Source organism: Galeopterus variegatus, unplaced genomic scaffold (genome assembly GCF_000696425.1).
Source record: "Galeopterus variegatus unplaced genomic scaffold, G_variegatus-3.0.2 Scaffold147, whole genome shotgun sequence".
Lineage (NCBI taxonomy): Eukaryota > Metazoa > Chordata > Mammalia > Dermoptera > Cynocephalidae > Galeopterus > Galeopterus variegatus.
Window position 1 is genome coordinate 864,700 of NW_007726258.1, and position 27,114 is coordinate 891,813.

The window sequence follows — 27,114 nt, forward strand, 5'->3', positions numbered from 1 at the left end:
AGGAGCGCCGCCGCGCTTCCCAAGCGGCGCACCATCCAGTGCGCCACAGGGCCGGCCCTCTCTTGCAGCTTTTAAGGTTCTGTCTTTGAGTTTTGCGAATTTGACTATAACATGGCTTGGAGAAGACCTTTTAGGGTTGAATACAGTTGGGCATCTTTGAGCTTCCTGAATCTAAAGATTTGTATCTTTTCCTATACCTGGGAAGTTTTATGCCACTATTGTGTTGAATATGTTTTCAATGCAATCTCCTTTTTCCTCCCTTTCTGGAATACCCATGACTCTGATATCTCAGCACTTAAGGTTGTCTGATCTCTCTTAGATTTTTTCCAAAGTTTTTAATTCTTTTTTCTTTCTTTTTTTTGTCTGCTTGTGTTATTTCAAACAGCCCATCTTCAAGTTCCGAGGTTCTCTCTTCAACTTCCGCAAACCTGCTGGTTAAACTCTCTGTTGTGTTTTTTATTTCGCTGAATAAATTCTTCAGTTTGGCATTTTTTATTTCACTGAATGAATTCTTCAGCTCAGCAAGCTCTGCTACATTCTTTTTCAGGGCATTGATTTCCTTGCACATTTCTTCTTACAGGTCCTGTATACTTTTCCTCATTTCATCATGTTGCCTAGCTGAGTTTTCTTGTACCTTATTTAGTTTCCTTAGAATTATCACTTAAAATTCCTTGTCAGACATTGGGGCTTCTTGTTGTGTAGGATCTAGAGCTTGAGAGTTATTACCCTTTGGTGGTGTACTTTCTTGATTTTTTGTATTTCTGGTATCTTTTCTTTGATGTTTATTCATTGCGGCAGGGGGTTTCACAGTCCACAGGTTTGACACTGTTGTCTGACTAAGATGTTGCTGGGGTTGCCAATTTGGTATGGCTACCTCAGTGACTGCTCAGTTGGCCACTAGTGCCTTGAGTGTGTGGTTGCCTTGGGTCTTGGGCCTCTCCAGGGAGCCACCTCTCTGGTTAGCTTGGACTCGGCTGGACTGCTGGGTCACGGGGTGGTACCACAGGGTGTGTGGTCTCTGCCGAGTTTCCACCTCCCCTGCTGGATGTCTCCCTGTTCCGTGCACACTGGGCCAGGCTGCTGGGATGCGCCGAGGCACCGCAGAGCGTGTGGTCTCTGTGGAGCTTCCCTTTTCCCTGCTGAATGTCTCCCTGCTCCATGCGCACTGGGCCAGGCTTGGGATGGAGCTGGGTGGCAGTGGCGAAGCCTACCTGCTGCTGGATCACACGGTGGCAGCCCCCACATAGGGTGTGTGGTCTCTATGGAGCTTCCGTCTCCCCTGTTGGACATCTCTCTGATCCGTATGCACTGGGCTGGGATGCTCGATCGCGTGGCAGTGGTGTGGTCTCTACAGAGCTTCTGCCTACCCCGCTGGACGTCTCCCTGCTCTGCGTGCACTGGGCTGGGCTGCTGGATCCCACGCCAGCGGTGTGGTCCCCGTGGAGTTCCTGCCTCCCATGCCTGATGTCACCCTGCTCCGTGCACACTAGGCCAGGCTGAGAATGGAGCCAGGTGCCTGTGGTGAAGCCTACCTGCTGGATCGTGCAGTAGTGGCCCCACAGGGTGTGTGTTTTCTGCGGAGCCTCTGCCTCCCCTGCTGGACGTCTCCCCACTCCGTCCGCACTGGGCCGGGCTGGGAATGGAGCCAGGTGGTAGCAGTGAAGCCTATCTGCTGGATCGTGTGACAGTGGCCCTGCAGGGCATGTGGTCTCCGTGGAGCGTCTGCCTGCCCCGCTGGACGTCTCTCCATTCCATATGCACTTGATGTTATTTTTTTTTTTTTTTCCCCTTTTTGTCTTTTTTCGTGACCGGCAACGGACCGCAACCCTCAGTGTCGCGCCCGTACCGGACCGGCAATGGGATCGCAACCCTCGGTGTTGCACCCGCACCTCATTCAGCCAGTGAGCAGCCGGTCTGTATGTGGGATCCGAACCCTTGGCGGGAGCGCCGCCACGCTCCCAAGTGGCGCACTGTAGCAGTGCGCCACCAGGCCGGCCCCGATGTTATGTTTTTATAGTTGTAAATCGGTTGATTTGTGGGAGAGAGTGATGCTAGGGACTGTCTATTCTGCCATCTTGACTGGAAGTCTGCACTTTCTGCTTCTTCAGCGCTGCTGCGTCCAGCCAGACGCTGCAGGCCTCCTTGTCCTGGCCTCTCCACCTCATGGCTGCTGAAGAGACCGAGCGAACAGGACACTGGAACCAGGCTCTGGACGCCTCAGGGCACTGTCATAACCGCCTCCGCCAAGATTCAGATCTCGCGCCAATGCCGGGGGCGGAGCTACACCCAAATTGTACTTATTCTTTATGCCCCTTGTCCAATCTCTCCCTATCCCTCTCACCCCTCCCCCTCCCACCTCTAATTACCCTAGATTTCTTCTCTCCTCCTGAAAGAGTAATGTTTACTCTTGATTTGTTGCCTAGATGATCTGTCCAATGCTGAGAGGTGTATTCAGGTCCCCCAATATTATCGTAGAGCAGATGCTTCTTCTGTCACTCTGGAATGGGCTTGTGGAGAGAAACATCCTCTTCTCTTCTTTGGTCTCTGCTGGTGACTCTCCTTGTGTCAATGCATTCCAGTGGCTGGCAGACCATCTGCATGGTGGTTTTGGCATCTTGCTGCTTTTGCAGCACCCGTGGTTGGTGTGGTGGCTGTGGTGGGCCACCCACATGGAGGTGATGTTTTTGACATGCTCCTTAGTGCTGGCAGTGTGCCTGGTTGTGTGGATGGGTCTGGTCCCTGGTTCCATGCCTCAGGTCCCTGGGCAGGCCCCAAGGTGCTGGCACTGTGCCTGGTTGTGAGAGGGGGGATCCAGTCCCTGGCTCCAAGCCTCGGGACTCTGGGTGAGCCCCGAGGCCCTGGTGGTGTTCCTGGGCTGGAACTAATTTTTTGTTCTTTACTTCTAAAATGGGGGAGCTTTCTTTGGGGGCCAGTACTTGAACTGGGTGGTTTAGCTAAATTGCTGCTTTGCTGCTGATTCCCTCGAGAAGGCTTTTTGTGCAGCTCAGTTTTTAATGGTTGACTTTATAGGTTCTTCCAGCTCTCCAGAGACCCAGTGCACCTGGTTTGTGTAGAAACTCTGATCTGGGCCTGAGTCTTTTCGTCTAACTGCACCCTATACAATTCTATATTCCTGACCAGTCTCCTCTGAGTGGTCCTTCACTGATAGGGGTGCAGGTCAGCTGTCCTTGCTGTGCCCCAGTGTCCCCCCAGTGGGCCCATCTCCCGTACTGCCCATGCTCCAAACACTTGCCATGGGACAGGCTGTGGGCCGGTCCCTTGCGATGACTCGCTGGCCTCTGAGTAGCTCCTTTTTTTTCAGTTGTTGTGGCTCCTCCTATGTGGGTCCACGGGAACGCTATCAGTGGTCTTGCTGTCCTGGGGGCCACCAAGACTCTCTTCTCCCCTGCCACCTCCAAGCAACTTCATCCAAAGGGCACAGCTTCGGCTTTTGCCAGCTCCTGCTACCAGTTCCTGCTCCATGTGCTCAGCAGCTCCAGCCTTAAAATGGCCACAGCATGAAATGGTCAGAGTGGTTTTTTCTTTCTCTCATCATGGCTTCTTCCATGTTCGTGCACTCTGTAGGTCTCTCCTCCTCTTCCCCTGAGCTCTAGCAGACCCAGCTTGACTGTTGTTGCTTTTCTATAGTCGTAAATTGGTTGATTTGTGGGAGAGAGTGACACTGGGGACTGTCTATTCCTCCATCTTGACCTGCTTTGTCTTTATAGAGATACAAACTGTTTCCTTTTGCTGAACTGTTTGAGAGTAAATTACAGACACTGATAATTTACCCTTAAATACTTCAACAGGTGTCTCCTAAGAACAAGGACATTTGCATAATCTCAATATAATTTTCATCCTCAGGAAGTTTAACATTAATACAATTCTAGTTAATGTACAATTTTGTACTAATATGCAATATAATACTAGTTAATATCAATTTATCATAGATATAATACTATCTAAACGCAGTCTATTTTCAGATTTCCCCAGTTGTCTAAATAATATCCTTTTTAGATGTTTTGTTTTTGCTTTTTTTTTGTCTTTTCCGTGACCGGTAAGGGAATCGCAACCCTCGGCCTGGTGTCTGCACCGCGTTCAGCCAGTGAGCGCACCGGCCACTCCCATATAGGATCCGAACCCGCGGCGAGAGCGTCGCTGCACTCCCAGTGCCGCACTCTCCAGAGTGCGCCACAGGGCCGGCCCTTGTTTTTGCTTTTTAATCCAGAGTCCAGTCAAAGATCACACATTGCATTTAATAATAATGTTTCTTATTCCTTTTGAATGTAGTTCTCTTTATTTCCTTCTGGAGGTTTTTTAGCATCTTTTTATCCTTGGAATTCTGAAATTTTGTAACAGTATGCCTTATTGTAGGACTTGATTCATTCATTTGGGGACAGAGGTTCTTCTTTCAATTTGGAAATTAATGTTCTATAGTTTTACAAAATCTGACAGTGTTATTTCTCTATTAATTTTTTACCTCTTTTTTCTCTATTTTCTTTTTCTGAAACTTTTACCAGCAAATGTTGTATTGCATGGATTTATTCTCTGAGATATGTTTTAGTTTTCATCATGGCCTCTTTTTTTCTTTATCTTCTGGTCTTAATATTCAATTGATTTCTTATCTCATTTTTAGTTTCTAAGAGTTTTTTTTTTTTTTTTTTTTTTTTTTTTTTTTTTTTTTTTTTTTTTTTTTTTTTGCTTTTTCATAGCTTTCTGTTCTTGTTTTATGAATATAACATTGTTATTTATTTATTTATTTATTTTAAAGATGATTGGTAAGGGGATTGTAACCCTTAGCTTGGTGTTGTCAGCACCATGCTCAGCCAGTGAGCTAACTGGCCATCCCTATATAGGATCCGAACCTGCAGCCTTGGTGTTATCAGCACCACACTCTCCTGAGTGAGCCACGTGCCGGCCCTTAACATTGTCATTTTTTGAGGATATTAGTGATGGCTTTATTTTGACTGTTTCTTTAGTTTTAATCCATTAAACTATTAAATCTATTAAAATTTTAATCTATTAAAACTATTAACTATTCTGAGTTAACTTTTAATTTTGATTTGAAATCTGTTTCATATTGAATGCCTTTTTTTTTTTTTTAAATGTTCTTTTGCAGGCTCACAAAATTCCCCGTGAGGCAGTAAAAAGCTATTGCAAAACTCTAGGTGTATGGATGGGACTTAGTTCCTGAGAGCTTCCAGGAACTAATTGCTTGCAGGCAATTGTGGAGTGATGCACCAGCCATTTTGTTAGGGGACCTCCAGATGTGAATATGTTGAGGCCTCTTTTCTAGGGTTTTTCCATTTTCTCCAAAGAAAAGACTTCCAGTTTCTTGCCTGGGACCTATCAGCCAGGCTGTGGTAGCAGTGGAGGAGGGGAGTCAAGTTTTTTTTTTTTTTTTTGGAGACTTTTTTACTTAGTAATTTTCTCTTTATCCCTTTGCCTCCCCCTCCTCTGTTATATTTGGGTTTTCCAAGTTCTGTTTTTCTCCCATTCAGTTTCTCCTGTGTCCTGTCACCTGGTTGAACAGTCTGTGCTGTGTGGGATTTGGGGAGGGTGCTGGGCTCTTACTCCTTGAGGAATTTCAAACAGTTCCCTATGGTCAGCCCTGTGCTTCAATCATGTCCACCTCTGAACCTGAATTTCAAGTTTTGAGCCTCTCAGGGTTATGAAGATATCAACCCACTTCCCATCAGCATTCTCTTTTTCAGGCACTTGAGGTTGTAGCCCTCTCCACCCTGCTAAGGTACTTTTTATTCCTTTTCGATCTTCTAAAACTTACTGAAATTTCTCACCTGTTACTGTCACCTCTTTTGTTTTTTCTTTGATTTCTTCATTGTTAATTTAGTGGGATCTCAGGATGAAGAGGAGAAAATTCTGTGATGACTCTTCTTTAACTAGAAGTCCCACATGCGTATTTTAAAATAAATTACCTAATTATATTAGACTTTTGACATTGTATCTTTTCTCTGTAGAATTAACTCTGCAAAAAGTAATATCCAACAATTCAAAAAAGAACAATGCACATAAATTTTAGTCTTTTAAAATACTTATCGATATTATTTGGTTTTACTTTTTATTTTCAAATAACTTAAGACTTATGGAAAACTTGCAAGAATAATATCAGGAATTGTTGTAATTCCTCTACACAGAATCATCAATTCTTTTTTTTTTTTTTTTTTTTTCCTTTTTGTCTTTTTTCGTGACTGGCAACGGATCGCAACCCTCAGTGTCGCACCCGTACCGGACCGGGACCGGCTACGGGATCGCAACCCTCAGTGTTGCCCCCGCGCCTCGCTCAGCCAGTGAGCGGCCGGTCTGTATGTGGGATCCGAACCCTTGGCGGGAGCGCCGCCGCGCTTCCCAAGCGGCGCAGTATCCAGTGCGCCACCGGGCTGGCCCAGAATCATCAATTCTTTGTTAACCTTTCTCTGTCATGACATTAGCATTTTTGAAGGAAGGGTACAGGCAGTTATTTTGTAGACTGTCCCTCAGTATTGATATTAAAATGGTTATAGTTTGGGTAAAGGGCATAAAGAAAAATCACGATTTGTAATAATATGCTAATAATAAATAATATTAAAAAATGAATTAGAAAGTTTAATTTTGTGGTGCAATTCTTTGTTTTCTCCTTGTAGCTTTTAGGAGAGTATGAATCCCTTGGAAAAGAACATGGAAGAATAAAGGTAATGGATGATCGTTCATGTTCTGGATTTTATATAGGGGCAAAAACACTGGATTGGGAATCAAGATCTGATCCATTGTCCTCCTCCTGCATTCTCTCCTTCCTCTACACCATGTAGTTATTTGGGCTAGACCACTTGCTTATCCTCTTTGTGTGGATATCCCTATTTTCAAATATCTGCCCTATTTGACTCACAAGTATGTTAGATTATTTAACGAACCTAACAAATATTTATCGAATAGCTATTCCATTTGAGATGAATTTTTAGAAGAGTTTAAGTTATCATACAGATGCAAACAATTACTTAATATTGTTTAAGTATAAAGTTTTGATTTTCAAAGCATTAGCTTTTTGTAGGGTTGTTGATTATGTTGTTATTGATTATGTTTGAATTCTTAATTAAATCTCTATGTGAGGACTGTGTATTTGAATTCAGTAAAACCCCACAATAATGCTGTGAGTGAGGTCCAGGTATCTCTGTTGCATAAAACACAGGGTTGTGATTATTGAAGGTTAGTGAGATGGCCTGCACAGCTTCTGGGGGATTCAGGAGCGAATCACATTATGTTGGGAATTTCATTATTGAAGGTATTTATTTACCATTCTACTGAGGTTTTAGTCAAGTTTGTGGTTAAAATATGTCCATTTTAATGCTGGGTTGTCTCTAGTTAAGCAAAGCATAATGAGCTATACATGTTACACAGTGGACTTACACAGAGCTGCTTGTATAGGCCCGTGTTTTGTGCTGTCATTTTTCCTTTGAATTATCTGTATTGGCTCTGTGGTTGATTCCATGCTTGCTGAGTATCTGTTTAATTTGTAGCTAGCTGGTTTAGCCTTAGGTTTGTTTTGCATTATGCATTTTATTTTATTTTATTTTTATTATGCATTTTTTAAATAAAAGGATATATCTCTATCTTCAGTTATCTGAGTTTTTTCTTTATTTTCACAGGATACATTAAATACAACTGAGAACAAATTGCTTGATGCACATACTCAGATTTCTGATTTAAAAAGGTAAAAATGTATTATTTTACTAATAAATACCTCTAATTGTTCTTTTATGTGTCTTAGTGAAAGTGATGAAAAGGAAGTTTTTTTTGAGGATTTTTAAACAGTTTGAGAACTAGTTTTATCCTTATCTTCCCCTGATATGGAAATACATCTGATTTTTTTTTTTTTTTTTTCCTTTTTTTCCTTTATGTCTTTTTTACTGACCGGCAACGGGATCGCAACCCTCGGCGTTGTGCCCGCACCACGCTCAGCCAGTGAGCGGGAACCGGTCTCCACATGGGATCCGAACCCTCGGCGGGAGCGCCACTACGCTCCCAAGCGGCGCACCCTCCAGTGCGCCACCGGGCCGGCCCGAAATACATCTGATTTTAGCCAGAGAAAATTTTTAAGTGATTAGAACGTATTGGTGGTTGTGACTCATAGGTGTGCATTTCCCCAAACATTATGTATTTTCTCAGCATAGGTAAAATCTAAATGATATTTATCCATTGTGAAGAATTTTAAGAAGCAGTCTAGTTCACTGATTTCTGTTTGTGCTCCAAGGAGAAAACAGCATTCATGCCAACTTTGTGATCATCTACTTTCTTAAAGACCTGGTTTTTAATACAATATTAATATATCATATATATTAATGATATGATTTGCTTAATTAGGTAGGAACAGAGTCATAAATGGTCCCTATTGCAAATGATTAGAAATATCTAAATTGGTTTTAGAGCATATTTTTGTATTTGTATTTGGATATAAGTAATGCCCCTTATTTATAAATTTTACTGCAGTCTTAAGGTCTTCCTATACAGAAGAACAGAAAAGCTATCTGGGTTTCTCATCTGCCTAATAACTCTTTTCTGTGATTAATTCATTTCTAGTGATAGCTTTCTTATCAGATTGGTCTAAAACATCAGCCTTGTTAGATCTATTCTTTTCTTTTTTATTATTATTATTTTAATTTATCAGTATACAACAATATATAGTTGATTTTCGTGTCCCTTTACCAATTCCACCTTTCCTCCCTCTCAGAGCTATTCTTTTCAAACCTTCCTTGCATCAGTGTAGATAAGAATTTGAGTTTAAATGGTTAGATGAAGACATAAACAAAGCTTAAAAGAACAGTAAGAATGCAGGGATATCCTCAAAACAATTAATTGTCCAGAGTAGTTATTTTCTGTTGGTAAACTTGGAAAGTGGCTTTTATTCTAAATATGGCACAAATTAGATGAACTGCCTATAAGTTGAGAGTTGTTTGTGATTTTTTTTTTTTTTTGCCTCTTTGCCTCTTTTAAAAATTAGAAAGTTTTTTTTAATAGCTCTGTTTTTGGAAGTTAAGCCTGCTTCCTCTTTTGTGAAAGTGTTACCTATACTTTGTGTGCATGAATACATACATGCTAGAATTAAATATGTTAGAATGCAGTTTATTTGATACTTGAATTTACTTTTTAACTTAACTTATATCCTGTATGTTTTGATCTGTAGTCAAATTTATATAACTTTTTCTTTAGGTATGGTATATGAAATGCTCCTTTGTAGAGTTTAATGTATTTGCTTTTTATTTTCCCTGATTTTGTTCAGCTTTTTATAGTTTAATGGTAGTGTTTTACTATGAAAAAGGTTAATGGACAGGCAACTCTTGTCACCCCTTTTCTAGGAGGGTCTGTTAAATAATTAGTAGTTGAGCTATATTTTGAATTTGTCGAAATGTACTTAATTTATCTTATTGCTTTTGAATTAGAACGATTTCAAAACTTGAAGCTCAGGTCAAGCAAGTAGAACACGAAAATATGTTAAGTCTTCGTCATAATTCTAATACTCACATGAGACCTGCACGTGCCAAGTAAGTTATTTCATTTAATCTCTGTAAAGGTAGAAGTAGATGTACACTTCTATTAAAATGAGGAGCTCATCTCTCTAAATCATAAGGTCAGAGTTAAATGCTATTATAAAAGTTAGATGTGTAAAAAAAAAAAAAATGTATTGAATATAGTAAATGCTCTCATGCAGAGGCTTTTGCCAAAATGAGGAAATAGAATCAGGTTGGGAGTAAGGAAACTTGGAATGTATTTTGTTCTTTGACTCTGCCCAGCTGTGTCTTATTTTTTTTGGAGCTCAGTTTTATGATTTGTAAAAACAAGGACACTGGGCTAGAACATCTCAAAAGGTCTTTAAATCTAAAATTCCGGACATTTTATCCCCATGTTAATGGAAAGACCTATGAAGATGGGTCTTCATTAGGTTGTATGGGTTTTTCTTTTCAGTTTTTTTAGTTCTGAAAGAATTAACTTTGCTATAATCTCAGAGCATTATCTTGATGATACATTTCAAGAATAAGTTTTTTTCATATTAGAACTGATTTTTATTATGATTTTGATGTAAATAAAGATTAAGTAGATGATAAACTCACAGTTTTGATGATCAGAAATTATTTTAAATTGTAATTTTTAACATTTCTAAGTTGTAATTGTCAAATGAGAAACTTTTTCTAGATCTTTGTTAATAAATCTTAGTAGAACATAATGAATTCTTTAAATAAAAAATTATCTAAGTAACTCAAATTGAATGTGTGAGAGAGAACAAAGGAGGGGCCTAAGGTTGGGGGGGTCAGGGAAGGCCTTTCTGTGCAGGTAACATGGAAGCAGAGAAGTAAACTGTGTGTAGAGTTGTTGGAGCGGGAAGCGTGGAGGGGTGAGAGATGGGGATGGGTTCAGGCAGAGAAATTAGCCTTCCTGAGTACTGAGGTAGGAAAGAGCTTAGCATGTTTGAAGAACCTAGGAGGGGCTAGTGTGGCCTGAATATTCCCAGCAAGAGGTAAAGTAGCCCTGAATGAAATAATAGATTGATCACACATAGTTTCCTAAGCCATGGTCAAGAGTTTGGATTTTACTCTGTTCATTGGGAAGGCTTTTGAAGGGTTTTCTATGGTAAAACTATGTCACCCGATTTTTACTTTTTAAACATACCTCCCATGAGGAGAAGATGGAGAAGAAAAGAGTGGTAGCAGGGATGTTAGTTAGGTCATTGCAGTGCTAGAAGAGAGATGGTGTTATATGAATGATAGCCATAGAAATGGACAAGAGAGAAGGATTGGGGAGAGATACTAGAGGTGGAATCCATAGAACATGGTGTGAATTGGATGGCAAAGTGAGAAAAGGAGGTGTCAGAATGACTCCTTGTTTTCTGTCTTGAACAACTAAAGGAGCCATATGTTGAACTAGGGAAGAGACCAGATTTCCATCTTGAATATTTTTTTTTTTTTTTTTTTGTCTTTTGTCTTTTTCCGTGTCCGGCAACGGATCGCAACCCTCAGTGTTGCCCCCGTACCGGACCGGGGACCGGCAACGGGATTGCAACCCTCGGCGTCGCTCCTGCGCCTCGCTCAGCCAGTGAGCGGGAACCGGTCTGCATGTGGGATCCGAACCCTCGGGCGGGAGTGCCGCCGCGCTTCCCAAGCGGCGCACTATCCAGTGCGCCACCGGGCCGGCCCCAATCTTGAATATTTTTGTTTGAGATTCATGTGGATTCCATGTGTAAATCAAGTGGACAATTATAAACTTGAGTTTGAAGCTCAGAAATAAGGTCTTAGGCTGGAGCTATAAATTTTGGAGTCATCTATTTCTTTTTTTTTTTTTTTAAGATGACCGGTAAGGGGATCTCAACCCTTGGCTTGGTGTTGTCAGCACCACGCTCAGCCAGTGAGCAAACTGGCCATCCCTATATAGGATCCGAACCCGCGGCCTTGGTGTTATCAGCACCGCACTCTACCGAGTGAGCCACGGGCCGGCCCTGGAGTCATCTATTTCTAGACCACTTAAAGCTTAAAGCTATAAGATGGATGGTAATTGAATGTGTTCAGTGAGAAGTGGGTCTAGGACAAAGCTCTGAAGAACCCCAACAATTCGATGTTGGTTAGAGAAGGAGTTGGCAAATGAATCTGAGAAAGAGCTGCTAGAAAACTAGGAGGAAACTGAAGCAGCCACACTCATCAGTATGAGTGCTGCTGAGAGGTCAAGTAAGATGAAGACTGGAAGAGTCTATTGGATTTACAAGCTGGAGGCTATTGATGACTTAGAGAACAGCTTGGATAGAGTGATAGAAATGTATTGAAGAATGAATGAAAACAGCCTAAATGTCTAACAGCTGGAAAATCAATACATTGCGATATTCTTATGCATGACTCTACCAGCCTGACAGTACATGAAGTAGAGTAGGAGATGACAAACTGCAGCCTGGGACCAAATCCAGCCTAATCTGCCTGTTTTTGTAAGGCCCAAGAAGAATGGTTTCTACGTTTTAAAATGTTTGGGGAAAAAATAAATCAAAGAAAAATATTTTGTGACATGTGAAAATTGTATGAAATTCAAATTTCAGTGTCCATAATTAAAGTTTTATTGGAACACAAGCAAGCTTATTCATATATGTATTGTCTGTGGCTGCTTTTGCATAACAACAGTTAAGTGGTTGCTATGGACACTGGCCCATAAAAACTAAAATATATACTATCTGGCCCTTTACAGAAAAGATTTGCCAGCTCCTGACTAGACTGTCAACATGGATTAATCTTAACATGATATGGAACAACGACAAACTAGTTGCAGAAGGAATAGGATACTATTTATATCAACTCTAGCATGTAAAACAGTTTTACGTATCTTATGGGTTCATACAAATATAGCAACAGTATAAAAACACGCATGGGAATGCTGAACACAAACTTAGTATAAGTGGTTACTTTTGGGGAGGGAAGAATGAGATTGGGGACTTTAGTTGTATCTGTAGTATTCCACTCTTTAAAAATCTAAAGGATATATAACAAAGAATCAAGATTTTATAAAGCTGGATGGTTGTGCATGAGTATTACCTGTAAGTATGTTTATGCGTGCTTGAAGTATTTTATATTTTTAAAGTAAATTGCAACCAATAAAGGATGAGTATCCAGGATACAGAAGACCTCTTACAAATCAATAAGAAAAAGACAACCTCTTCAGAAACATGTTGAGTGAAATAAGCAAAGCACAGAGAGAAAAATACCACATGTCCTCACTTATAAATGGGAGCTAAGAGAGAAAGAAAGAAAGACCACAGTGGTGCATTGGACTTGCTGAGGGAGAGTATACCTAGAGATACAAAGTGGAGTGGGGAAAGGGGAAGGGAGAGGGAAGTGGGGGATTAATTGGGTGGGGGACACACGGGGTATGATCACAATTTATGGTAATGGGCATGCTGCCTGTATTGATCTGGCCATCACATCTAGGGCACAAGTGGTGATGGTCAGCTTTGTACCCCATGAATATTCATAACCAATAAAAAAAAAAGTTAAATAAAATATAAAAAAAAGAAAGAAAAAGATAACCTCCTTAATAGAAAAATGATAAAAGAATACAAATAAGCAGTTCTCAGAAAAACAAACCTAAATGGCTAGTAAAAATGGAAAGATGCTCATTGTCATGAGTAACAAGAAAAATGCAAATAAAAACAATAGGATACCATTCACACTATCAAACAGGTCAGAACCTAAAATCTGATCATTTTGTAGCTTTGGCAAAGGTATGAAGAAATAAGAGTGCTGAAGCTAATTGTTGACTGAAACTTAGCACAACTGAAGATGTGCACACCCCAAATTCCACAGTTTCATTTTTAGATATTTACCTTAGAGGAATTCTTACACATGTTAATTTTAGCATTGTCGAAAGGTGATATATAAAAAACTAACATCCACCACCAGGAGAAATGATAAGTCATTTGTGATATATTTATAGTGTGGATAAATGATTAAAATGATAGAGCTGTATGTATTAACATTATGTTTGAGATTTATCCATGTTGACTAGAAAAAGCAGCATTAAAAGGATGCGTGCATTTAGCCCTTTATGTAATAAAAAATACAACTATTTGTAAAATTTTATGTCTTACTAAAAACAAATATGGCAAGATCTTAGCATTTGTTAAAACTGGGAATGGGTAAGTGGGTGCTTGTTATATAGTATCCTTTATACTTTTCTAAGAAGGTTTGAAGTATTTCTTAATTTAAAAAATGAGGAAAAGTGACTGGGAGTTGAAGTAAAAATAGATAAAAGAGGCAGCTCTTAAAAAGTTCAGTTGAGGGCCGAGCCCTTGGCGCACTCGGGAGAGTGCGGCGCTGGGAGCGCAGCAGCGCTCCCGCTGTGGGTTCAGATCCTATATAGGGATGGCCAGTGCGCTCACAGTGCTCACTGGCTGAGTGCAGTGCGGCCGGTCTCAAAAAGGACAAAAAAAAAAAAACAGTTCAGTTGAGAAAGGGAGCTAAGAGAAAGACGACATATCTCATGGTTTGCCTCGTGGCTTCTATTTTCTCTTTTGAAGTTTAGTTGGAGGTTATCACCTGACAGTGAAGACCAGAACAAGAGGTTTGAGGAGAGTGGAGAGGGTGTAAGATAATTGTATCAGTGACTTGAGCTCATTGATTATGGAAAGGTGTGTTGCCAACAAGTGTTGGGTGGCTGCGTGAGAGGGTGTTGATGTGTCTACACAGGTGGTGACTCTGCTCTGGCAATGTGCAGCTGGAGGAGTTTAGACCAGCCAGGCTTAGGGGCTTGCTGCCTATCAGCTGAGAGGAAAGGAGGTCAAGGCAATGAGCAATTATCATGAGTGTGGACTCCAGTGTAGATAAAGAGGAACTGGTAAAGTTAGGGGGGTTGATGGATGGAAAATGGTGAGGCCAAGGGCTAGCGGCCTGCGGTCAGATTGCTGTGGTAGTGCTTGGGCACGGGAGCCTGAAGAGAGGAGAGGAATCTTCAGAGGATTGGTTCTCTACAGGGGATGTGTTGTCTGGTGATGACAGAGTCCAGCAGTGTCCTCTGCGGTGGATGATTGAGCATGAGTTGGCGACAGCTCATGAAGTTGCCTGGCATGAGGGCGGGAGAAGGTGTGAAGAAATGAGAAGGCTTCTGAAGTCCAGTGAGTGGCCAGAGGGCTAATGTGCGGCAGTGTGAGCCTCAGACAAGCAGGATTTCCATAGAAACATGGGGGAAGCAATATTCTGGAACTGCGTTCTTCAGAACAGTCATACCAGAGGCCACATGCAATTATTAAAGTTAAATAACATTTTTGAATTGGTTCTTCAGTCTCACTAGCAACATGTGACTTGTGGCTGCTGTATTGGACAGTGCAGATAGGGAGAGTTTCTGGCTTTGCAGGAAATTCTGTTGGATAGGGCTGGTCTGAAGGGAACAAGAACAGCCCTTCTTCCCCTCCTCACCTGAGCTATAGGGGTGTGAAGGGCAGTAGTAGGTGGCCTGGGTGGGACAAGGAGGGCAAGCTCAAAGCTGTGAGTACTCGAATCTTGACTGAAATTTGGGAATATTCATAAGTAATAAAAACCTAAAGTAACAGTTTAATTGAATCTTCATACTGTAAAATAGAGTTCATGTATCCGAAATATGCATTGGTATATGTGGTTTTTAAGTTACTGTGCAAATATGTAAATACTACTTGAAAGGCTGTTTTGTACACATGTGCAGTCTCAGTTGAAGTGCAAACCTTGCAGTGCCTCCTGCTTCTCGTTCCGATAGCACGCTAGCAACTTCAGATGTCAGCAGGCGGAAGTGGCTGATACCAGGTGCAGAGTATTCTATCTTTACTGGCCAGCCTTTGGACATCCAGGACAGTAAAGTGGATAACAAGCTGGAGGAAACCTGTGTTCCTGGGTAAGATACTCTGGCAAGGGTCCCATTTATGAATGTTATGTTTTCTTAGAGATTGCCGTTGCTTTTAAATGTTCAGAGAGGTATAAAGAGCCATCTCTTTAGTTCTTTACTGTCTTAATGTTGAGGACCTGATTTTTATTTTACTTTGAAAAGCTAATTCTTTTAGGATATTTTACTCTCATGGGCTCTGCAGAGCTCGCTCATCTGTGCAGTGGCACAGTGTGGACTTGCAGTTAGGACAAGATGTTGATCCCCTCACCCTCCAGATCGCCTGAGCCCCCAGTAGCAGCCTCCGCCATGTAACTCCAACTGCCATACAAAATAGTATAATTCTGTATGTGCTAGATGTTAAAAGGCTTTGGAAGCACTGGTTTATTATATGCAGGTTCTGTTTTAATTTATTTGCATCGTAAAGCATGCACATTCATGTGGAGTGTAATTGTCAACTCTCACGTTACTCTCTCCTACCAATCCCAGTAAACTATGTGTTTTAGTTTGGGCTACTGTAACAAGTTACTACAGACTGGGTAGCTTAAACAGCAAAGACTTAGTTCTCCAGTTCTGGACATGGGAAGTGCAAGATCAGGGTGAGTTCTTGGTGAGGATTCTCTTCCTGGTTATGTCTTCACATGGCCTTTCCTTGGTGTGTGTGTATAGAGAGAGAGCTCTCATGTTTCTTCTTCTTTGTATAAGGGCATTCATTCCATCAGTGGGGTCTCACTCTCATGACCTCATCTAACCCTAATTACCCCCTCCCCCAAAGGCCCCACCTCTAAATACTATCACATTGAAGATTGGAGCTTCAACATATATGTTTGGGGGACACAAACTTTTGGTCCATCGCACTGTATGTGTTACAATTATTATTTAAGGTACCATTCTCCTCCGGAAAAGGATTCTTCACTTGGAAGTTCACCAACAAGCTTACTGATTAAAAAACAGAGAGAGACTTCAGACACACCAATCATGAAAGCTTTAAAAGAACTTGATGAAGAAAAAATATTTAAAAATTGGGGGACACAGACAGAGAAAGAAGACACCTCAAGTAGTAAGTATTCCTTGTTTGATATCAACAAATACAGATTTCTTCCTTTTTCCCCCCACTTATATTACCTTCTTTAAAATTAAATTCCTTAGGTAATAAAATAAAAAGTTTATTTTACTGCTGCTTCAGCCTGATTTCATAGACATTTGAATCCCCAAGTTAATAATTTATCACAGTCCTAGCATAACATGTACCTTTTATGCAAAGCAAATTGCATATCACATCTGATTATTAAAAATGCTTATATGGCATTCTTTTTTTTTTTGAAAAGATGACCGGTAAGGGGATCTCAACCCTTGGCTTGGTGTTGTCAGCACCACGCTCAGCCAGTGAGCAAACCGGCCATCCCTATATAGGATCCGAACCCGGGGCCTTGGTGTTATTAGCACCGCACTCTACCGAGTGAGCCACGGGCCGGCCCTTATATGGCATTCTTTTTTTTTTTGAAAAGATGACCGGTAAGGGGATCTCAACCCTTGGCTTGGTGTTGTCAGCACCACGCTCAGCCAGTGAGCAAACCGGCCATCCCTATATAGGATCCGAACCCGGGGCCTTGGTGTTATTAGCACCGCACTCTACCGAGTGAGCCACGGGCCGGCCCTTATATGGCATTCTTGATATTAGAAAACTTCCTACATCAGTTTGTCTTAACGTCAGAAAGTTATGACAGACATTTTGTATTCATAAAGTGAAGTGTAACATTTCCTATTCTCTTTCTTGGTTATTGAACATCTATAGAAAAGACAAGTATCTTTAATGCTGTATTTTTTCATAGGTCCAGGTCAACAATACTTTTCTCTTTTACTTTCTGCGGTGCCTACTTGTTCAGACCTGTTAGTCATTATCATCAACATCTTTGGTGTTGCATCTCCAAAGCAGTCTCTCCTAGTAAATAAATAAGTAACCTGCTTTCTAAAAATACTCTCTCTTAAAAAATCACCTTGAATACCAATTGTAGGCAGGAAACCAGAATCAATTCATTATAAACTCCCACATTTTTCTTCAAGCATTTTTTTATCATTAGAATGTGATGTGTTTGCAAATAATCATTATAACCTAGATAGTAAGAAGAAATGCTTTGAGCAGAACATAAATTAAGTGGAAGAACTTATAAAGGCAGATAACTGAAGCTAGGTTTGTCTTAATTTTTTTTTAAAAATATATTTGATATAGAATTAGTGAATCCTCGGCAAAGTGAAGCTTCAGTCAATGCAAGTCGTTCTCCAGAGAAATGTGCGCAACAGAGACAAAAGAGACTTAATTCTGCCTCACAGAGATCATCATCTTTACCACCTTCAAATCGTAAATCAAATACTTCAAGTAAGAGTTAGATGTGTATCTGTTGTGCTCAAAAAGAGTACGTCAGAGCGGTGCACACTGTTTGACTGTTTCCTGTTTCTTTTGTATTCTCTTCAGTGCTTAGTAGAGTGTTCTGAGCACGGGATCCCTAAATATGATCTTGTTCAATAAATAAAATTGTCTGATTGCACAGATACACTGTGATTATAACTGAAGAAATTTCAGTTTATTAAAGTGAGATTTTTTGGTGTGTCCAGTAAATTGTTTGTAGCTAATACCACCTCATAGTTTTTGGGATAGTAGACAGCTATCTAATTAAACATTAATTCAAACAAATTTAATTCAAGCTAGTCTGAAAAGAGAAGATGCTTCTTATATATTTGACCTCAGTTACTCAGCATTAGATATCTTTTTTCTTTAGCCAGTTACAGGTTTGGTTTTAAAGTTTAAGCATTGAATTTCTGTGTCCTTGATTTCCATTTTCACAACAGCTGAGGAGATTCTTGTATTACTGTGTTATAGGAATGTTCACTATTTTACTGTTGTTTCCGTCTTATTTCCAGTTGACTTCTAAAATCCTGAAAAACCAGTTTTTGAGTCAGAGTGCTGAAGCTACAGTCTGATATACTAAAATGTTAACAGTGGTTACCTCTAGATAGTAGGATTATGAATTATTTTATTTTTATTTTGTATATTCTTATCTCTCAAAGTTTTACAATGAAATTGTATTCCCCTTAAAATTAGAAAAAAAAAAAAAGAAAAAGAAACTATGTTCTGCCAATATAACATATATAAAAAGACAAAAAATGTTTCTGTTTTCTTATATAGCAAAAAGAGAGATTATGTTAACACCAGTGACTGTGGCTTATAGTCCAAAGCGATCTCCTAAAGAAAATTTGTCCCCAGGATTTAGTCATCTACTTAGCAAAAATGAAAGTAGTCCAATTCAGTAAGTATTCTAAAATTGTAGAATAAAATACATATATTTTTTTAATGTTGACTTATGCCTGTAGCTATCACTAATTTTTCAGTCATCAATGGGAACTCTGTGGATTTAAATAATTTAAATGAAAGTCATACTAAAAATAAAGTACTACAATACATGAAAACAGTTTTTAACAATGTAAACTTACTACTAGATTTTATGTACCTCCTCAGCACCCCATCCAGCTTATGGATGTAGAATGAGAGTTCTTTGCCTTCCTGAAAAGTTTTATGATACAGGGAAACCTTTGTGTCATTTGTACAAGGTGGGCTGTCCTGGTATGGTCCTGGCACTAAATGCAAGTTTACCTGTGCTCCTGAGAAAATTGTTTTCTCTCTAAAGTGTGGGCAGCAGTGTGTGCTGTGGTGGGAAGGATGTTGACTCCTGGTTATAGACCCAGTTCTGGTAGGCCCCTGGGGAGATAACTTAAGCACATTGAACCTCAGTTTCCTCTTCTATAAAACGGGGATAATAATACCTGCCCTGCTTATATCATAAAGTTGTTATAAAGATCAAATGAGATAATAAATGGGTAAGTGCTTTAAGTCTCTAGTATGTAAATATAATTTTGTGTTAGAAAATAGTAATTAAATTTCAGTTTTAGAAAATTATGACCAGCTTTCTTTTAAGAAAAAATGTAAATATGTGAGTTAACTGGTGCCAGCTCATTTTTCTAGTGGAGATAGAGCAAATCAGTTAACATTTTTTTTCTCACAAGTAACTTGCTTCATTCAATAGATTTGATATACTTTTGGATGATTTAGATACTGTTCCTGTGTCTACATTACAACGTACCATTCCAAGAAAACAACTCCAGTTTCTTCCTCTAGATGACTCGGAAGGTATCTTTTCCTAAAAAATTATTAGTTATGGTTTTAGTCATTAATGGTCATTTTTGAGATTCTGGTATCTTTTCAAGGTTCTAAATATTATCTTATAGTGTCTTGCACTTAAATATTTTTCCACTCTAGTGCCTCTAAAAATAAGCATTCATAATGCTTCATATTGTTAAGTCATTGTTGTTATCCTCATTGTAAAGTTGGGAAACTGAGGTACAGGGAATGTTAATGTTTCATTACCAGGGCCATACTGTTCAGTTATTCTCTTTACTTTTATACTCTATAATTTATATGCAACTTAGGCTTTGGGTAATTTTTTTTTCTCATTTCTATTTTAAGTTTGGAATAAAGTTATAAAATATATGCGAAATCACTTGGGCAGGCCCTCAAACGTTAACTGTTTAGTGTTGGTGTATTCCTCACTAAATATGATGTGGTGTTTAGTTTTTAACCTTTTTTTTTTTTTTTTTGCTTTAAATTTACTTAAAGTTCGCTTATGTTTACATAAAGTTTGCTTAAGTTCATTTAGGGAAGCCGTGAAGATTGCTAAACTGAGAGCAAAGCTTTTAGAATTCTTTGGAGAAAAAGCACTGAGTAAATATGATCGATTATTCTGTCTCTTTGCATTACTTACTTTGACCATATAACAGCCATTTCCAGAAAGTAAAGTTGGATACGTATTTAATATGCATGTGATCAGTTGGAAAAACTGATAAGAAATATAAGAAATTTCTTTCCTCTCTGACAGAAAAAAAATATTCAGAAAAAGCTGCTGACAACCATGTTAATCATAGCTCTTGCCCCGAACCGATGCCAAATGGAATGAAGAAAGTATCTGTGAGACCAGTCTGGGAGAAGAATACGTCAGTTAGCTGTGAACAGTGTAAGCCAGTTTCAGTGACACCACAGGGTAATGATTTTGAATATACAGCAAAAATAAGGACCCTAGCTGAAACAGAGCGATTTTTTGATGAACTTACAAAAGAAAAGGACCAGGTAAAAACAAAAATATTTTTAAAAATCTTTTTCTGAACTAGGAAAGTCAGAATTGTTGAGTTAAACCTGTCTTGAGAGATTACCGTGGAGTACCATACCAAAGCTGCATTAGAAATTTATTTGAGCCATGCTGTTGTTACTAACTGATGACAGAGTGAACTATGTAAGATAAAATGGTCAAGAAAATATTAGGCTGAAATATTTTCTTTCTACTTTATGTGATAATCCTCCTTTCCACTAATTAGAATTCTTCTATTTTTACTTAACACATTTTTCTGTGTTTACAGATTGAGGCAGCACTAAGTCGAATGCCTTCTCCTGGAGGACGAATCACTTTACAGACAAGATTAAATCAGGTGAAATGTCTTAGCTTGAATCTGCTTTAGAGGCTTGATGCCGGTCAATGTTCCATTTTTCCAAGAGGAGTTTTTAAAATCGTGGCACACTGAAAGTTAGACACACCAAAGAAGCAGTCACAACTTTTAGTCTTTATAGCAAGTGTTTGGTGATTATGGCTGTTTTATAACTGCATGCTAGCTTTGAAGAATAAAAACTGATTTTACCTTTAGACTTCTGAGAAAAAGGTGTTCATGCCATTATATTTTCAAGAAATGAATTTGGGAGCAAATAACAATATGCCTTTTAACAAATTTTACATTAAGTTAAATGCTCCCACATTAAATCTCCCTCATTGTTTGGTTCCCCCCAATCTGTAGTTTAAATCTGAACTGCTTTCTATTTAGTAAACGTGTAATATGATTTCACTTTGCAACTGGAGTAGCTATAGTGGTTAAAAGAGAGAGAGAGAAATGTGATTCCATTATCCAGCAGGAGGTGGTGCAGGCGTTGTAGCCCATGTGCATTTCTTTTAGTTGCTTTTCAAAGAGAATTAAAATGCATGAAACCATGGAACATTTTAAATCTGCTCTTTTAGTAACATTTTAAGCATGACAGCAAATATATATCTCTTACATAACTGCATGTTTTGGCTTTTCAGTGCCTTAACTTTAGTAAAAGATCCTTTTCAGACTGATCTGTGATACCAGAAAGACACAAAGAAAACAGCAGAGGTCTTTTTCTAGGGACTGTATCTCTAACTTCTGTTTTACTCTGACTTTAAGTTTTTTTATTGTTTTTGTTCTGAATTTTTATTCAATAATTTATTAGGCTCAATTAACTGATGAAACTTCTTAAAATTGTTTACTAGGTAACTAGAAGGAAAATTTTGATACTCTGATTTTAAATCAATCTGAAATACTTAATATATTTTTATATAATGAATATTATAAGTTCTTTCTGGCTCTTAAAATAAGATGAAAGGGCATTAGTTTTGTTCATATAAGTCAAAGCTGTTTCAATCCAGTAAGAAGACAAATGGCAGCAAAATGGGGCTGAGTATGCTCCTACATGATTCATAAGTGAAACAGTAAAATGGCAAAAAACGACAAAAAATGTTCAGCCTCACTAATGAATACAAACGATATGCATTTTAAACAAAGGTAACACCTTTTTTTAAATGGTCATTTTGGCAGGTATTTTTTTTTAAAATGGGGGTGGGGGTTAAAAAATAAAAAACACTTCTCAGGATGGAGAAAAGCTTATTCTCATACACTGCGGGTAGAAGAAGAAATTGTCACAAACTTTCTGGGTTACAACCTGACATATATCCAAAGCCTTAGAATTTTGCATTTCTTTGGACCTAGTGTTTTTACTTCTGTGAATGATTCCTAAGGCAATACTTAGAGATACGTGCAGAGAGATACATTTAAGAAATTTATTGCATCCTTACTTATGAAATTTGAAATTAGAGGTGACCTAAATTTCTACTAAAAGATTCTTGGTTAAATGTTATACCTGATGGAATATTGTACATTAATTCAAAAAGATGTTGTAGAAGGATATTTCATGACATGAATGATTCCATTTTTATTCTTTTTTAAAAAGTACTTTTTAAAAATCATTTTATGCAGAAAAAATAGGAAAGAGAAACAGTGGTTATTTCTTTTTGCTCATTTGTCTTCTAAATATTCTATAGTGAACATATAATCCTTTTATACTTAAAGTTGTTAAAGTTAAAAATTTTAAGTGTTATTTAGGACACCATTAGATGTTAAAGTACCTGAATGATAAATATATATTCTAAGTACTATTTAACAATAGTGTTATTTATTTAAAAATAGCAGTTACATCAATTCATTGTGAAATCTATTGCTTTTTTTTTTGCAAAAGTCTCCTTCAGTGTTTTCTTCCTTTTTAACTTAGAAATTTTTATCAGCAGAAAGTTATTTGATGTATATATAAGTTGGATACAGCACCGGTCAGATGTGTCCTTTTCTTCTGGTGAAATGTGTAAATCGCCTTCTAGGTTCCTCTTACTGTTCTCAGTTCAGTGGGTCCAAGAATTATCCCCCTTCTAGTTGGTTGTATTGCTGTAACTTGAATTTCCATATACTCAATGTGCGAAACATATTGACAATATTTTAAAGTGCAGCAGTTATTTTGAATGGTTGAAAAGCTGATTCACATTGTCCAGTTTAAAAGGAATAATATAAATAAGATGATTTGTGTAGAAAACAAAATAACTATCTGTAATTTTAATTTTTTTTTGCTAAAAGAGAGGTCCGTTTGGTGCTAATTATGGAAACAGTGAACTTGATGTAAATTCTAATTAAACTTTTCCATTATTTTCACCTAGGAAGCCTTGGAAGATCGTTTGGAAAGGATTAATCGGGAATTGGGTTCAGTTCGCATGACACTAAAGAAATTCCATGTTTTGCGCACTTCTGCAAATCTTTGAGATTTGTAGCCATTAAATTTTGAGACGTTGTTTGCACCAATGTATAATTATGCACTCAGAAAAGGCAAACTATTTTGTACTGTTTATAAGCCTTCAAACAGTAGTTTTACAATCCTGCTATTCTCACACTTGCTATTTTATACTTCAAATGGCCACATATTTTCAAGATATTTTTGTTATACTCAGGAATCTATTGTATATTTTACTATTTAAAAAGTACTATTTTTAAGTAGTATATGTCTCCAATTTATATCAAGAATAAGGAAAAGTAAACAAGGAGGCAGCTTGTTTCTAAACAAATAGCGTTATCCTTTTACAGTTAACTTTGCACACTAATTTTATAAACTTGTTCCACATTGTAAATATTTTTTTTAAATAAATGTTTAACAACAGCTTTCATAATGATAGACTAATACGTGCTAAATACAAAAACAATTACAGCAAACCTTGGATTTCAGTCGTTGAGGTTTTTAAAAATGTTGATGTAATTCCTCTCTGAAACATGTCTTAAGAGCAAATATGAGAATAGTAATAATGGACTATTGGAAAGCTTTGAAAACTACATAAATATAACTCATTTTGTTTCCCTTTGACTTTGTTCATAAGGAAAGAAAAAAAATGAGAGGGATGTAATTCTCTAATTTTGTCTTGTATGTAGTTCTTTCAAAAAGTTAAACAATTGGAGAGCTGTGATTCTCTGCTAATCATTCTGAATGTAACTTGTGTCCCACCCTGGACAATAAATAAATAGATAAAGTTTTGATGAAATGCAGGCCCTACCATCCAGTGAGTATTGAGAGAGTAGCCCTGATTTCCTTAATGTACATGGCTTCACCTGTCAGTCAAAGTCATCATTTGGACGTTTTCACCCCTCTCCACCCAGTTCACTCCCTCCAAGCCCCCACCCCTGCCAAGAAGAAATACTTCCATTGTAGGTGCTGTAAGAACATGAGGTTTTAGATCAGAGCAATCTACTCTACTTGTTAATGGACAGGTAGAACCTGGTGCCTCTCACTTGGTCTGGCTAGAGGGCTCCAGCCTACTACTTTGGCAGTACCTCCTCTTTCTTAGACGTAGCATGTGGGCAGAAAGCTTTTCTCTGATCCAGGAGCACTAGTGGGTTTGTACTGGGACTGCTGGTTAAGACCAGGCTGCTTAACCACTCACTTTTTGGTGGTCAGTCAGGATACAGTGCCCACATATCCAAGCTGAGTATGTGTTGATAAACAGACTCATCCAAACTTTAACATTGATTCCCATTGAAAATGCTCAGGTTTTAAATTTTGGTTTGCTTTTGAGCTTTTTCTCCTTATGTGGCTCTTAATAATGTGTAGTGAAGGTGAACCAAGCCAATTCTATTAGGGATCTCAAATGATCTTTGAACACCTTTCCCTAGAGCTTCTTCACCTGGCTGGTCTCCAGGCCTGGGGCCCACAGCCCTGCTGCCTTCTTAGCTTGTGGGAGACCTGTCCGACAGCAACAATTGAACCTTTGCTCCCAACTCCTGCAACCAGTTAAAGAATTCAAGCTAATCAAAATTACTGACCAACAGAATCAAGTGCCTTTATTCTTGATTTTTTCTTTTTTTGTTTTCAGCTTTTTAAAAAAAATCTCCTAGTTGTAGGAAAGAGTTCATTTTAATCAGGTGCCAGTATAGCTTCCAGCAAGACCTAGTAGAGGGATTGACTTTACTGATGATATCCCCTCCTTAATGTGTTCATATATATATGACATTAAAAACTAACTTGAAAATTGTTAGGATATTTTATCGTTTCCTGCTTTTATTACGAAGTCTACAACATTTTTAAGAATAAGAAAATTGCCATTTCAGAAGAGATAATGGTTTTATCTTGCCAAGGAGTTATCTTCTTAGTCGTCTGTATTGGCGTATTCCAAAAAAGGCATTAAGCTCCGTCAAAACATCTCTGTGCCTGTCTCTCAGAAAGCATATGCTTTGATTTTTTGAAGTGTGTAATGGTTTGGAACTATCAGTCACTTATTTAAAATTTTTAAAAATTCTTTGTTCTTCATAGCTGTGAAGAAAGAAACCAAGGAAAATTGTTTCAGTTGTCTTTCCCTTTGGTAATGCTTATCTTATGAACACTCAACTGAAAAATAACCTAAAAGTAGGAAAGGTGGCTATCTTAAATAGCAGCTATTATCCCAGGGAAGTAAACTACAAGGGTACTTCAAACAGTTCACGGAAAAATAGAATTAAAAGATAATATGGAATCTTCCCATGAACTTTTTGAAGTACTCTCCTATTTTTGTTGCCTGGCTGGGGCTGTGCTGTGGGTCAATAAAAAACCCAAGTGAATCTTCCACTTCCGGGAAGTGCCTTTTGAATGCAAACAAAGTTAACTGTCTCTTAATGCTCAGATCTACCCCCTTCCTTTCTCTTACACAGCCTCCCTTTGCAGGAGCTATTCCTGAGGAATAGGGAAATGACCAACTGAAGCAATAGCAGATATGGCTGCAGCAGTAGCACTGGGGCTGTGCACAGCCTGCAAGAGGACGGAAGAGGAGAGACTGGAGCCAGACAGATCTGGGTCACTCACACTCTGGCACAGGCCTGCCTTCCTCAGCTGTAAATGATTAGACCAAATGATAAGAAAATTCCTTAATAGAGATTAGGTAAAGTGTCTGGTGTTTAGTAAGTTCTCAATAAATAGTACATTTCAAATTTATTCTGAGTTAAGTAGCCTTTTGAGGTAGTACTTTCAGACTTTTTAAAAGCAAAAGTCGATTGTGTTCCAAGCAATTGACCTAAAAACAGCCTTGGGTTGACATTTGTTCAGTGGTCTAAGATGATCTCTCTACCCTCGGCAAAAAAAAAAAAAAAAGCTATCTTGGAGTTTAAGCGAGCTTCCCTCTGGTGTGAGGTTGTTTGTTTTTTAATGGCAAAATAAAAAATAGGTAACCTGTCAAGTGTAAATTCAGAAAACATTTTGCTCTTAATAAAATTGGTGATTTGGGGTTATTTGATATCAATATAGGTTGTTTTCCTAAAAGTTATTGCCAGTGTAATCAAAACAATTCATTCAAACACAACAATCACAACAATTCTTTGAACTTGTTAAGACAAGTGAACAGATATGATGGGGGGAGGGGAGAGAGGGAGGTGGGAAAGAGGAATGGGGAAAGGGTCAGGAAAATCAGCTACAATGTATATTGAGAAGTTAAAATTAAAAAAAAAACCAAAAAACTCCTTCAGACATTCCGTGAGTAGACATCTAGAGGTAATGACTTGTGGAATAGAACCATGTGAAGAAAGTGCCTGCCACTGGGCCTTAGAAGATACCTTTGAAGATTATGATTTAGTTTGACAACCAACCAGAAAGTGTTTCCCTTTGTAACCCAAAAAAGCCATATACTTTGCTGAATGCTGTTTAGATTCCGAACCCTGCACCTATATATGTAGTAAAATTAGACATTTTCATCATTTTAGTTTTTAGATGTCTCTCAAAAGCAGTTTTTTTTTTTTTTCCTTTTTTGTCTTTTTTCGTGACCGGTAACGGGATCGCAACCCTAAGTGTCGTGCCCGTACCGCGACCGGCAACGGGATCGCAACCCTCGGTGTCGCGCCCGCACCATGCTCAGCCAGTGAGCGGACTGGTCTGTATATGGGATCTGAACCCTCGGCGGGAGGGCCACCGAGTGCACCACCGGGCCGGCCCTCAAAAGCAGTTTTCACTAAATTTTAATGTGCCGCTTATGCTGTGAGTCTTTAAGAAGCTTTAAAAAATGCACACCTAGAGCCCTTTGGGAATCATAA

The 27,114-nt window shown here is 38.8% G+C and overlaps 1 protein-coding gene across 4 annotated transcripts in view; it reads left to right on the forward strand.

The window, feature by feature from the left end:
• Nucleotides 1-26,319, forward strand: part of MPHOSPH9 (M-phase phosphoprotein 9) — a 68,805-nt gene extending 42,486 nt beyond the window's left edge. Inside the window, exons 2-13 of one of the 4 annotated variants that reach the window (XM_008591489.1) lie at nt 5,715-5,749; nt 6,642-6,689; nt 7,641-7,705; nt 9,432-9,533; nt 15,244-15,378; nt 16,251-16,426; nt 17,597-17,743; nt 18,551-18,671; nt 19,446-19,549; nt 20,295-20,542; nt 20,830-20,898; nt 23,238-26,319. In XM_008591489.1, the coding sequence (XP_008589711.1) occupies nt 9,481-9,533; nt 15,244-15,378; nt 16,251-16,426; nt 17,597-17,743; nt 18,551-18,671; nt 19,446-19,549; nt 20,295-20,542; nt 20,830-20,898; nt 23,238-23,339 (1,155 nt within the window). In that variant the 5' untranslated portion in view covers nt 5,715-5,749; nt 6,642-6,689; nt 7,641-7,705; nt 9,432-9,480 and the 3' untranslated portion in view covers nt 23,340-26,319. Of the gene's footprint in view, nt 1-5,714; nt 5,750-6,641; nt 6,690-7,640; nt 7,706-9,431; nt 9,534-15,243; nt 15,379-16,250; nt 16,427-17,596; nt 17,744-18,550; nt 18,672-19,445; nt 19,550-20,294; nt 20,543-20,829; nt 20,899-23,237 lie in introns of those variants that run through there. The other 3 variants (XM_008591475.1, XM_008591482.1, XM_008591497.1) reach the window with 3 other exon arrangements.
• The last annotated feature ends 795 nt before the right edge of the window (nt 26,320-27,114 follow it).